This window comes from Triticum urartu, chromosome 5A (assembly GCF_056163025.1).
Source record: "Triticum urartu cultivar PI428250 chromosome 5A, HENAU_Tu73, whole genome shotgun sequence".
NCBI lineage: Eukaryota > Viridiplantae > Streptophyta > Magnoliopsida > Poales > Poaceae > Triticum > Triticum urartu.
Window position 1 is genome coordinate 676,619,470 of NC_141877.1, and position 13,652 is coordinate 676,633,121.

The window sequence follows — 13,652 nt, forward strand, 5'->3', positions numbered from 1 at the left end:
ATCATAGAGAAAAACACTTGTCACCTCAGCTCACTAGTCAAGTAAGATCTCACAAAGATTTGCAATGAATTTGATGCAGAAATATGCAGAACAAGAACCAAAAAAAAGAAAAGAGTGAAAGTTTCTAGATGAAGTTTTTGTTTTTGTTTTGTTTGAAAAAGAAGGAAACAAATATGCAAGGGACAAATGCAATAACTCAGAAAAGAACACAAGAGAACTTCATCTAGAATTGGGCGGTGACATAGTCACCTATGTTAGAGTATATTGACTTAGGAGTCAAGTGAGAACACTTGATCATAGGTCATACTCATCGTTTAAGCTCAAAATGGGGTTACCATTTTTCGTTTAAGCATCTTGATGTATTCACATCTTGTTGAGTTGCTTTGACTCATGTCTTGGAGTAAAGCTTCTCTAAGATGGAATAACATACCTTGGGTGGTGGTGTAGTTCTTGCTCATGTAGTTGAACTTGTGTGGGTGCTCAAGGTTGATGTAGTTCATCAAGAGTTGGGAGCACCACTTGGAGTTTGAGTTCATCTACCTACATGGGTTAGTTCTTGCAAGGAAGAGCACTTGTGTATCCAAAAATGACAATCATGAAGCTTAACATAGAATTTGTCAAAGGATATGTTTGAGTGGTTTTGTGCTTCCCTGTCTTCAACCACTATTGTGTAGAGTCTTGGTGATGTAGAGATTGCTCAAGATATGAGTGAGTCGCAATCTCATGGAATTAGATTCAACCAAGCACCTACATGGGTTAGACAACATGCAAGGTGCAAATATATCCAAGACATAAGATAGTTATCATAAGAGATATATCATGGATTAGTCATAAGCTCATGTCTTGCATGTATCCAATGGAGTTTCTACTCCAAGTTCGAAGCATCAATGATGTTCAATTCTCCTCTCAACCTGCAAAACACTTTCTCATCAAGTGGTTTAGTAAATATATCCGCTAATTGCTTGTCGGTGCGAACATGCTTAAGATTGATGTCACCCTTAGCAACATGATCTCGAATGAAATGATGACGAACTTCAATATGCTTAGTTCGAGAATGTTGTACAGGATTATGACCAATTTTGATAGCACTTTCATTGTCACAAAGCAGTGGAACATGTTTCACATAAATCTCATAATCTTTAAGAGTTTGGGTCATCCAAAGTAATTGAGCACAACATGAACCAGCGGCAATGTATTCTGCTTCGGCGGTGGATAAGGATACCGAGTTTTGTTTCTTGGAAGACCAAGACACAAGAGATCTACCAAGAAATTGACAAGTACCCGAAGTGGACTTTCTATCAACCTTGTCTCCGGCATAGTCCGAGTCGGAATAGCCAACAAGATCAAAAGAAGACCTCTTAGGATACCAAATGCCAAAATTTGGTGTATGGATTAAGTATCTCACTATCCTTTTCACAGCCTTAAGATGACAATCTTTAGGAGCAGCTTGATATCGTGCACACATGCACACACTTAGCATAATATCGGGACGTGAAGCACATAGGTATAACAATGAACCAATCATAGAGCGATAAACCTTTTGATCAACAGGTTCACCATCTTTGGTCAAATCATTATGTCCACTAGTAGGCATGGGTGTAGACATACCTTTGCATTCTTGCATATTGAACTTCTTGAATAAGTCCTTGGTGTACTTTGTTTGAGAGACAAATGTACCTTCCTTAGTTTGCTTGATTTGCAACCCGAGAAAGAATTTGAGTTCACTCATCATAGACATCTCAAACTTCTCTGACATTAGCTTTCCAAACTTTTCACTAAAGAGAGGGTTAGTTGAACCAAATATGATATCATCAACATAAATTTGGCATACAAATAGTTCTCCATTAACCCTTTTAGTAAAAAGAGTAGAATCAATTTTACCAATTTCAAAACCACTTGTAGTAAGGAACTTGGTCAAGCATTTATACCATGCTCTAGGAGCTTGTTTAAGACCATAAAGAGCTTTGTGAAGTTTGTAAACATGATTTGGTTTCTTAGGATTGACAAAGCCGGGAGGTTGTTTGACATAAACTTCCTCCTCTATTTCTCCATTTAGAAAAGCACTTTTAATGTCCATTTGGTACAAGGTGATATTATGGTGATTAGCATAGGCAAGTAATCTGCGAATGGACTCAAGTCTAGCAACGGGAGCATACGTCTCACCATAGTCCATACCTTCGACTTGTGTGTACCCTTGGGTGACGAGACGTGCTTTGTTGCGAACCACTTGTCCATCTTCATCTTGCTTGTTGCGAAACACCCATTTGGTACCAATGATGTTGTGGTTGTTGTCGGGCTTCTCAACCAATGTCCAAACTTGGTTTCTCTCAAAATTATGTAGCTCTTCATGCATAGCGTTTATCCAATACGGATCTTCCAATGCTTCTTCAACCTTCATTGGTTCAATGCTAGAGATGAATGAATAGTTTTCACAAAAGTTAGCTAAACGAGTTTTTGAGCGAGTGATTCTCCCGGTTTGTATATCATTTAGGATTTTCTCGACGGGATGATCTTTGGCAATTCTTGCTCAAACTCGTGAGAGCTTTTGCTTGGGTCTTTGTTGAACATCTTCTTCATCTTGTTCTTCTTCTTGGCCTTCTTCATTGTTGACGTCGTCGTTCTCTTGTCGTGGTGGAGAAGGTGGTTGTTGATGTTCATCTTGACGTACTTCCTCGTTTTCTTCATCTTGGTGTGTCCCACTTGTGGATGCTTCCGTGTCGATTCTTGGTTCACCTTGTCGTGAAGTAGAAGCTTCCACTTGGACGGATGAAGTACTCTCCTTCACCTCCGTTGGACGAATTTTGCCAATGGACAAGTCTTGAATTGCTTCTGAAGGGTCTTTGTCTCCTACATCAATTGGCAACTGCTCTACTTGCGAGCCATTAGATTCATCAAACTTCACACCTACCGTCTCTTCAACCTTTCTGGGAAATTGTTGTAGACACGGTAAGTGTGAGAGTTTGAGCCATAACCAAGTAGAAAACCTTCATGAGATTTAGGAGCAAACTTTGAACGACGATGCTTATCAAGAATGTAGCACTTTGAGCCGAATACTCGAAAGTATCCAACTTGGGGTTTGTTACCGGTGAGAAGCTCATATGCCGTCTTGCCGAGTAGCTTGTGAAGATATAAGCGATTTGTTGCGTGACAAGCTGTCTCAACCGCTTCTGCCCAAAAGTGCTTTGGCGTCTTGTATTCATCAAGCATCGTTCTTGCCATTTCGATGAGCGTCCGGTTCTTCCTCTCAACAACTCCATTTTGTTGAGGTGTGTACGTAGCCGAGAACTCGTGTGAAATCCCTTCTTCGTCAAGAAAGGTGTCCACATTTGCGTTCTTGAACTCCGTTTCGTTGTCACTCCGAACCTTCTTGATCTTCACATCAAACTGATTTTGGGCCTTCCTAGCGAAGTTTCTGAAGATCTTCTGGACCTGCGACTTGTCATTAAGAAAGAACACCCACGTAAATCTTGAAAAATCATCAACTATAACTAGACCAAAAGAATTTCCACCGAGACTCTTGTAGGCGTTGGGACCAAAAAGATCCATGTGGAGTAGCTCGAGTGGCCTCCTTGTGGTCATGATGTTTTTTACGGGATGTCTTCCTCCAACCTGTTTACCTGCTTGACAAGCACTACAAAGTCTATCCTTATCAAATATGACATCGTTAACTCCAAGGATATGATTTCCTTTAATAAGCTTGTCAAGGTTTCTCATGCCAACGTGACCTAGTCGTCTATGCCACAACCAACCTTTTGAGGATTTAGCAACAAAGCAAGTTTTAGGTTGTGCCTTTTTAGAGAAATCGACAATGTAAAGATCACCTCTACGCATACCCGTAAAGACCATTTTATGATTGTCTCGACGAAATACTTGGCAATCTACCTCAGTAAATAGGACATTCAAACCGAAATCAGCAAGTCTAGATACTGAAAGTAAGTTGTAGCCAAGAGATTCAACGAGCATGACATTTTGAATGGAACTATCATGTGAGATGGCCACCTTACCAAGGCCAACCACTTTACCCTTTGAATTATCACCAAAGGTGACATATTTTCGAGGGTCGTCATTTTCAGCAAGCTCACAAAACATCTCTTCATCTCCGGTCATATGATCAGTGCATCCACTATCAAGAACCCATTCCTTTCCTCCTGATTCATATCCCCGAAGATTTGCCATAAGACCAAAATGTCTCATTGCATCATCAAGATCGAAGTCACTGTCATCATCATCATAATATTCATGTTCATCATGATCTTGTGACTCATCATTTCCTAGAGAGGGTAATTCATTAGATAAATGATCATCAAAGTGGTCACTTTTATGAATTCTTATAGCTTTGAATATGATATCATTGATGACTTCAACATCTCCTTTAGCATGCTTAAGATTGGCAAGTTCAAATAGACATTTACCAAAACTAGGATCACTAGAGTTCATCTTACTCAAGGCAATAGATTTATGGAAAATTTCATCCAAAGTTTTCAAGGAATGATCGGGAAATCGTTCCTCAAGAAATTTCCATATGGTATAGGCACAATTGTGAGTAGGCAAACTAGCAATCAAATTTTTGGGCAATCCTCTAATGATGAGCTCAATAGTTCTAAGATTGCGAATCATGTCAATATCTTCATCTAGGGTAGGATGCAAAGGATCAATATGAGGTGCACAAGGGCTAGCAATATACTTGTTCAAATGATATTGATTGAAGATTACAAGCATCTCATTTTTCCACTCATGAAAATACTTTCCATCAAGAATAGGCACTCTATGTCTAAGACTCCCTAGTGTAGACACATCCATCTTCCTCCAATGGTGATTAAACCAAGGCAATGGAGACCAAAGCTCTGATACCACTTGTAGGATCTAGAAGTAGATGTGTCTAGAGGGGGGTGATTAGACATATAATGCTCAAGTTGCAATTTTTAAGCTTTTTCAGTTTAAGTGGAGTTTAGGCACAATTTCAACACACACAATACATATCAAGCAAGCATGCAAAGAGTATATGAGCAGCGGAATGTAAAGCATGCAACTTGCAAGAATGTAAAGGGAAGGGTTTGGAGAGATCAAACGCAATTGGAGACACAGATGTTTTTCCCGTGGTTCGGATAGGTGGTGCTATCCTACATCCACGTTGATGGAGACTTCAACCCACGAAGGGTAACGGTTGCGCGAGTCCACGGAGGGCTCCACCCACAAAGGGTAACGGTTGCGCGAGTCCACGGAGGGCTCCACCCACGAAGGGTCCACGAAGAAGCAACCACCCACAAAGGGTCCACGAAGAAGCAACCTTGTCTATCCCACCATGGCCATCGCCCACATAGGACTTGCCTCACTAGCGATAGATCTTCACGAAGTAGGCGATCTCCTTGCCCTTACAAACTCCTTGGTTCAACTCCACAATGTTGTCGGAGGCTCCCAAGTGACACCTAGCCAATCTAGGAGACACCACTCTCCAAGAAGTAACAAATGGTGTGTAGGTAATGAACTCCTTGCTCTTGTGCTTCAAATGATAGTCTCCCCAACACTCAACTCTCTCTCATAGGATTTGGATTTAGTGGAAAGAAGATTTGAGTGGAAAGCAACTTGGGAAGGCTAGAGATCAAGATTCATATGGTAGGAATGGAATATCTTGGTCTCAACACATGAGTAGGTGGTTCTCTCTCAGAACATATGAGTTGGAATGGTGTGTGTGTTCTGATGGCTCTCTTCCCGAATGAAGAGGGGGTGGAGGGGTATATATAGCCTCCACACAAAATCCAACCGTTACACACAGTTTTCCAATCTCGGTGGGACCGAATCATAAATTCGGTCGGACCGAAAATGTAAACCTAGTGACCGTTAGAGATTTCGGTGGGACCGACTGGATCAACTCGGTGGGACCGATGTGCTAGGGTTAGGGTAAATCCAAAACTCGGTTTGACCGATTACTCAAACTCGGTGGGACCGATTTGGGTAATAAGTGAAACTGAGATTTGGCCAAGCAAACTCGGTGGAGCCGATTGCATATCTCGGTGGGACCGAGAATATTGCAATGGGTAACAGAGAGTTTGCAAGCCCATCTCGGTGAGACCGAGATCCCATCGGTGAGACCGAAATGATTAGGGTTTGGCAGTGGCTTATGACAAGTGAAACTCGGTGGCGCCGGATAGGAAGAATCGGTAAGACCGAGTTTGGCTTAGGGTTTAGGTCATATGTGGAAGTGGGAAAGTAGCTGAGGATTTTGGAGCATATCATTAAGCACATGAAGCAAGAGGCTCATTAAGCAACACCTCATCCCTCCTTGATAGTATTGGCTTTTCCTATGGACTTAATGTGATCTTGGATCACTAAAATGTAAAATGAAGAGTCTTGAGCTTGAAGCTTTAGCCAATCCTTTGTCCTTAGCATCTTGAAGGAGTTCCCACAACCTTTAGTCCATGCCACTCCATTGTTGAACTTACCTGAAACATGCTAGATAGAAATGTTAGTCCAACAAGAGATATGTTGTCATCAATTATCAAAACCACCTAGGGAGCACTTGTGCTTTCACACCACGTAAACACCAATGTCACCTATATTCCTTCTCCTGATTCCTTGTCCACAAAATCACTTCATACGACTCACCCTGTGTACGACGTTGATGGCAGGTATATGGTTGCCGCCTGTTGCCACGTGCTGCATGAAGGTCCTGCATTTTTTCATATAACTTCTAAGTCTTTGCCATCCTTGCAAGTTTAATTTCCTGGCAACACCAGTATGTTTCTTTTTCGTATGCGTTACCTTGATTTGCCACATTGGATGCTTGAAGTTGGTTGCCCACACATCTGTCAGCGTTAGCGCCCTGTGCCTGAACTTGCCATGGTATCCCCGTGTGTGTGGTTGGGTCATAAGAACCTGCGAAAAATGACATTGTAGGACGGTAGAATGCCATTTTCCTCGTCACAAACATGGCAAATGTCCTTTTTTATCATGCATCATACCGATGCTCGCATACTGATCTAGTAGTGGCAGCAACGACCCTGCAGAAATGAGTTGATTGTACTCTGTTGCATCCCAAGGAGGCGTTTTCGGCCTTTGAGAAAACCAAGGATCAGTGCCGTCTTCATGATTCATTTTTCTGGGTTTTTTCTCCCGCTATGTTTTCAGTCACTGCATGAACAAGAATGCATCAATATCCGCAAAATGCATTCTTGCTGTTTGCACATACAAGATAACATGGCATCTTATCACATTTCTTGCGTAGACAACCAACACATCATGACAAGTAGGACATGCACATTCATTCTCTTTTCTAAAATCTAGATGCCAACTATCATTTTGAACCGATGGCAACAGCCAACATAATACGATGGCAAGTAACAACATAACACTATGGCAGCTGACGGCAAAGATAGATGGCAACTAACGTCAGATACAAGTGGCAATTATTTTTCCTCCCTCGCTATGTCAAATTCCTCCTTTTCTTTTCTTTTTTAGTGATTCCTACGCATCCTTCTCTAGCAACTACTCGCACCAAGCCAATCCAGAAGCTTAGCTCAACTCTAGGATAGAATATGGCAGATCTGGCGTATGTTGGTGGGCAAATGTGAATACACATAAATCCGTGGTGTTTTTGCTATGACAGCGTGGATCTAGTCGCCATCTTCGTGGGCAATTTGCAATTTCAATTTTCTAGACAGAAGAAGGACGAGAAACAGAAGGAGATCAGAGTTCCACCTGTTAGGTCGTCGTCTCGAGAGGGCGGGGTTGGGGGAGGGGGTAGCGGTGGGGATGCGATAGGGATCTGCTCTGGTTATCATGACAACTAGAGAAGAAAGGGGATGAAGGTAGGGGATCGAAAGGTAGGAGACGACGACGGCAGGTCGGACTGGGGTTGGAAGGCAGGCCGGGACGAGGGGGCGCGTTAGGTCGTGCGGACAGTGTGGTCGATCGCCCGGACATGTGGGTGATTGTGCCACACACCGAACATGCGGGCTGTGGCTGCCTGTGCCCGGACGCCGTCGTGCGGACGGGGTCCTCTCCGTGCCACACAAGACATGCGGCACAACCCCACTAGATGCCACACGTGTGGCAGTTATCGGCGTCCAAAACAAAAAGGAAATTTGCAAGCTTTCTAAAACGGAAAAGGCAGCGGGATTTGTAATTTACTCGACACTTAATGAATAGCATTAATTCCCATTGCCATACGTATCGTCGTCGCCCGCCCCGCCTCGGCGGAGTCGCCGATAAAACCCGGCGCCGGCCGGCCGCCAGCTGTTGGTCGCATCCATTCCACCCTGCCGCCAGCCACAGATGAGTACTGCTCCTTGATTTCCTCTCCTCGCCCTGCTCGCACCCAGTTGGCTAGAAGCCGAGGATTCGTCCGTCGATAAACCTGTACCGACCGGCCGTCTGCCATGGCTTCGGAGCCGGTGATCGGGAAGCTCAGCGTCCGCGTTGTCCGAGGCCACAACCTCATCGTTGCCGACCCACTCACGCACACCAGCGACCCCTACGTCGTCCTCTGCTACGGCTCCCAGGTCAGACCCTCATCTCTTCTCTTCTTCCCAGTCCTTGACGCAGGAGCCGTGTGTTGCCACCGGCGGCCGGCTGCAGAGCGCCGCGTGGCAAAGGTCGCAGCCGACGAGCGGCGCATACATAGGTTATGGCCGGCCGCACGGCCTTCGGGGGATCAGGGTCAGGGAGGGCGACCATCTTCTCCGAAATCGTTTTGTGCTCACAAGATGTTCGATAGATGAACAAAGTTTCTGACCAGCGATTAATTAGTTGCCGCCCTTATATTTTCAGATAATTATTACTCCCGAAAGGTGCGGATTAATACCTGATAAACAGGTTTTGAAGTGATTGATATGAATCAGACTGTAGTTCCCAACTTGGTTTCGGGATTTCAAAAATGAACCGAGAATTAGTTCTATTTTATCTCCTCGTGGAATTGCTGCTTGCCCTCGATAGAATTAGTTGAGTGCTAAAAATTTCCGACAGTTTTACTTCACTACTATGCATTATGATCTATGAATATATAAACTGTAATTTCTAGAGTTGATTTCAGGTTATGTATGTGACATGGACAGATATCCCGCTTCTCACCAATTCACCATTACTGCTAATTTCATTATCTCCGTGTTACTGAAGTTTTATTTCCTCATGGTGTAGAAGGTGAAGACTAGCGTTCAGAAGAAAAATGTCAATCCTCTATGGAATGACGTATTGGTGCTCCCTGTCACAGATCTTACAAAGCCAGTCAAACTTGTAAGCCTTCTGTTTGAGTTTCTTCATCAAGTAAAGTCTACTAAAACTTTGTGTGTGTATATTATGTGTAACCTGAAGTTGAAAGGAACTTCAGTATTTGTACTATACAGTGCAGTGGGTATCCCTTTAACAAATTTCTTAAATAAGCCCCCAAAAAAATTATCGCATAGAATTTATTTCTGCGTTGAAACATGAAAGATAGGGGACTTTTTACACCATAGGTTCATAGATGGTTGGTGAAGATATTAAATGAACACTTATATATCCAACTGGCAAAAACATTATGCAGGAGGTTTTTGATGCGGACACATTCACAGCGGATGACAGCATGGGAGTGGCAGAGTTCATCGTAACTGATATCTATGACGCCGCGAAGCTGGATCTAAAGCATGCCTCTGATGGAACCAGGATCAAGACGATCTACCCGGTTGGCACAAACTACCTTGGCGGCGAGAGCCACGTGTCGTGGAAGAATGGCAAGGTCGTCCAAGACTTGATTCTGAAGCTGAAGAACGTCGGCAGTGGCTCTGTCGTGCTGCAGCTGGAATGGGTCCATGTCCCTGGTGTTGCGCTTTAAGCTGAGCCCGACTGAGTGTTATTGCAACCTTGTTTGACGAAGCTGCAGCTATGGTTGGTTCATGTTCCTTGTGTCAGATTTGGTAGCAATTTGTGGATGTTGTGGTTTGCAGTGCATGTGGTGTGTGTGCGCATTATTGACTTCAGCTGTGCACTGTATTTGTAGTACTGTGGTTGTGATGCTTGTGCTTGAAGTCGAACAAATAAGAGATACCGTTTGTGGTCAGCTGCACTGAGAGGTGTAATTTAAACATTCAGAGCTTAATTTGAAGATATGAGGTGGTAATTACTCACTCCGTCCCATAATGTAAGACGTTTTCGCAAGCTATGTTAGATTGCAAAAAACGTCTTACATTATGGGACAAAGGAGTAGTTTACATAAATTTCGACCTGGAAAACTGTAAAATTAGAAATATAGTACTACCTCGGCAACTATATATAAGACGTTTCAGTTCAAATCAAATTGTAAAAACATCTTATATTTAGTTACAGAGGTAGTATTTTATAAAGAATTGCGTATTCACGTGTTTGGTTCATTGGATGCATCGTTAGTTGGGCTAGGTCCTAGGTGGGCTTGCAGAAGAATCAAAAACAAAGAACAATGAGCAAAAACAACACAAACTAAAATCTTTAAGAACGGGCTCGTAGGCCCTTGGCGTGGGCAAGATACCATTGCTTGTGCTCAAACTAATATTCTTCGAACATAGGAGGTTACTTGACCCTTTTGTGATTTTGCATAGAGCATGTTCCTTAATCAATTCTTGGTTGATCTTAATTACAAAAAACCAGGAAAAGGGAAGGGAGATGATATGGGGATTATGGTTGCTCGAGCAAGTAACAAGTGAGATCTTCAATAGCTAGTGGTTGGCACCCTGAAACTCTTCAGATCACTGAGTAAATAGCATAAAACTACCACTTTTCGTGCTAGGGTTCCAAAAAACCACCACTTTTTTGTTTGTGACTGATACCTACCACTTTTCTCGTCGGCTGTCTCAAAAAATCCAAATCGCCCGTTGCTAGCGTTTTGAACCGTTTTCTGACGGTTCGGGCCCGCCAGTCAGGCCAGGTCAGCGCCGCGCGTGACGGCGAGGCCGTTAACGGCCGTTACTCGGACCGACCGGTGCGGTCGGACCGCACCCGCTCGCTCGCTGCCTTAAGTCGTCTCCCTCCCTCTCTCTGCTCTCACTCTGCTCCCCGGCCCGCACTCATCTCTCTCTCGCTCTCACTCTCCTCTCCTCTCTGCTCTTTGACGCCGGCGGCGACTTGCGCTGTGGAAGCTCCACTGCCGCCATGCCTTCCTAGGCGGGGATACGAGCTCAGAGGATGAGTGCGACATCACAAGCATGGACATGGCTCTTTGGGTAAGTTTTTCGATCTGCTGAGCTAGGGTTAGGGTTCATCTAGGAGCTAGACTAGGTTAGTGTTCATCTTGGTGAGCTAGGGTAAGCTTTGGTTACTGTTATTTAGTAGGCAGGGTTATGGTTGCTGTTTGAGCTATGTTTATGTATGCTTGAAAACTAGGGTTAGGGTTAGGGTTCTTGCTAGATTGGGGAAATAATTTGCGATCTATGTCTGGTTGTGTGAGCTAAGGTGATTTTGTTGATGTGTTCATGCAGGAGCTCCCTGACACCACCGTGGAGCCTCTTTTCTGTGGCCAACTGGAGCTTTCTGAACCCACCTGCATGATGCACCACATGAGGCCAATTAAGTGTGTGGCATTTGAAGGAACCTTAACTGGAAGGCGTTTCTATGGTTGTCCAGTGCCGCAGGTATAGTACCTTAATTGGAATCATTTTCTTCTGAACCCACACATGTATTTACAAGGATGACCACACAATACTATGTTGACAAGTTGTTGTTCTGAACCCACACAATATTGTGTTGACAAGTTGCTCTTTTGAACGTACACTGTATTATTTAGGATGAACTGCAATATGCCTTGTATTAAGGTATTGAGGGATATGGTTACTATCAAAAATGCTTATGTATAGGAAGCATATATCTGTGAAAGTACTTGTACAAGTAGGTTGGGTTTCAGTTATAGTTTGAGTTATATTAAACAACATATTCAGTTTACTTAAGCCTCACCTTCAGTTTCTTAGTCTGATATGATTTGTTGTTATGAAATTGAGTGCACTTAGTGATGTATATTTCATTTTCCAAATGCAGACTGAAGGTGTTAACTGTGGTGTTACTGAGTGGGTTGACAAGCCCTGGCATCCAATTCTTCAAAATTGCTTGTCCAGGCTATGGGACATGTACCATGAACAGAATTGTGGCAGGGTAGTTGATAAGCAGAAGTATGAGAAGCATTTGGCCAAGCTTAAGACTGAAAATGACAAGCTGTGCATTGAGTACACAAAGCTTGTCCAAGATGTATCCAAGATGTTTGATTGGCAGGATGGTAGGGCAGACCACATGGATTACCAGAAGGCAGTTGAGGAGGAAGAATTTGAGAAGAAGAAGAAAGAGGTAGAAGAGAGTGCTAGGTTGGAGGTTTAGATGGAGAAGCTCAAACTTGCCAAGGAATAAAGGTGCATTTTACAGAGTCAAGCTGGCATTATCAAGAATACCAGGAAAGCAATGAAGGAGGTTGAACAGGAGAGAGATTTGCTTAAGATAGAGAAGGCCAAGCTTGAGCATGTGGTGAATGAGCTGCTGAATGATGGGCATGCAAGCAAGGAGAAACTTGACAAAATCAAGGCCATCCTTGATTCATGAAGTGTGTTCTGCAGATGGTGAAGTACATCCAAGGCCTTTATAAGTATGTGGCCTAACAATCTGATGTGAAGATATGGGGTGTACATTTTGGGGAATGTGAAGCTAATCTAGCCTATGTCTATGCCAATGTTAAGAACTGTAATTTATGTTGCTAGAACCTTTAATGCTAAGTTATGAACTAAGTTGTAATGAATGTTCTGCCTGTATTTGAACCTCTTATGCTATGTTATGGAGTCAGTGATAAGCACTGCTGGACTATGCTATGTATTTGAACCTCTTATGCTATGTGTTTTTTTAGTGCTTTGTACCTGGGCTTTGTGGCCCAGTTATATTTACAAACCTAGGCCTACTGCACCCACCCTCCACTGCTCATAAATAGCCTATTCCACCCACCCTCCTCCCTCCAGAACACAGCCACCACACCCCACCTCAAAAAAACCCTAGATGGATCCAGAGCTTGGGGAGGTGACAGATGAGGAAGAGGAGGCAGTGCAAGCAGTCGATGTGAGGAGGCAAAGGGCTCGCAGAGAAGATCTTGGAGAAGTGCAAGAGTGGGAGCTGGAGTTCAAGAGGAGGCTGGCAGAGAAGATCCTGGAGAAGTGCAACTCAGATGAGTTCATAGTTCTTGTCCCTGGCGGCAGGCGCAAGAGCTCAGGGAAGATCATCAGGTGGGCTAGGGCACAGGCAGTAATCGCTCCCCACCCTTCTACCAGAGCAAAGTGGCGCCGTTTCTTCGATCGTTATGATTAAGAGTTGTTGCTAGTAGTTTTTTTAAGTATGAATGAGAGTCTGAGCTATGTATCCCTTCCATTTCTATACAACTCTTTGTATGAAAGAATATTTGGATGGTTTGGAGCTATGTCCCTTCAAATACATAGGTTTCAGCAAGCAAACACTTAGGTTTCAGCACTCATACAGTGCAAACAAGACAACTTTTTAGAAAGCTCAATAGTTACCACTAGCAGTGAAATATGCCTTCCACTTTCCAGTTGGCTTCCTAACCCTCTTGGACCCAATCTCCATCTCAGAGTGAGCAGCAGGCCTTGGAGCATTGAAACCTGTGTACCCCCCTCCTCTGCTAGCTGTTGATGCTCTGGTGTTCTTTGCTGGAGAGGCAATGGATGACC

The 13,652-nt window shown here is 43.6% G+C and overlaps 2 protein-coding genes across 2 annotated transcripts; both read left to right on the forward strand.

Moving 5' to 3' along the window:
• Positions 1-8,149: 8,149 nt before the first annotated feature.
• Positions 8,150-10,077, forward strand: LOC125506511 (protein C2-DOMAIN ABA-RELATED 8-like). Its single transcript, XM_048671315.2, has 3 exons — positions 8,150-8,498; positions 9,133-9,228; positions 9,518-10,077. The coding sequence occupies exons 1-3, from the start codon at positions 8,376-8,378 to the stop codon at positions 9,803-9,805; spliced, it is 507 nt and encodes a 168-aa protein (XP_048527272.1). The 5' UTR covers positions 8,150-8,375; the 3' UTR covers positions 9,806-10,077.
• Positions 10,078-10,613: 536 nt separating this feature from the next.
• LOC147974040 (uncharacterized) lies at positions 10,614-12,306 on the forward strand. The gene is made up of 4 exons (XM_087524883.1): positions 10,614-10,638; positions 11,107-11,165; positions 11,421-11,573; positions 11,974-12,306. Exons 1-4 carry the CDS (start codon positions 10,614-10,616, stop codon positions 12,304-12,306), a joined length of 570 nt encoding a protein of 189 aa, XP_087381009.1.
• Positions 12,307-13,652: the final 1,346 nt, after the last annotated feature.

Bases quoted from the DNA above. Each gene is read 5' to 3' on its own strand.
- LOC125506511 (XM_048671315.2), top strand. From the start codon at position 8,376: ATGGCTTCGGAGCCGGTGATCGGGAAGCTCAGCGTCCGCGTTGTCCGA. The intron at 8,499-9,132 runs GTCAGACCCTCA...CTCATGGTGTAG, and splicing joins TCCTCTGCTACGGCTCCCAG to AAGGTGAAGACTAGCGTTCA. The intron at 9,229-9,517 runs GTAAGCCTTCTG...AACATTATGCAG, and splicing joins TTACAAAGCCAGTCAAACTT to GAGGTTTTTGATGCGGACAC.
- LOC147974040 (XM_087524883.1), top strand. From the start codon at position 10,614: ATGGGGATTATGGTTGCTCGAGCAA. The intron at 11,166-11,420 runs GTAAGTTTTTCG...GTGTTCATGCAG, and splicing joins GCATGGACATGGCTCTTTGG to GAGCTCCCTGACACCACCGT. The intron at 11,574-11,973 runs GTATAGTACCTT...TTCCAAATGCAG, and splicing joins ATGGTTGTCCAGTGCCGCAG to ACTGAAGGTGTTAACTGTGG.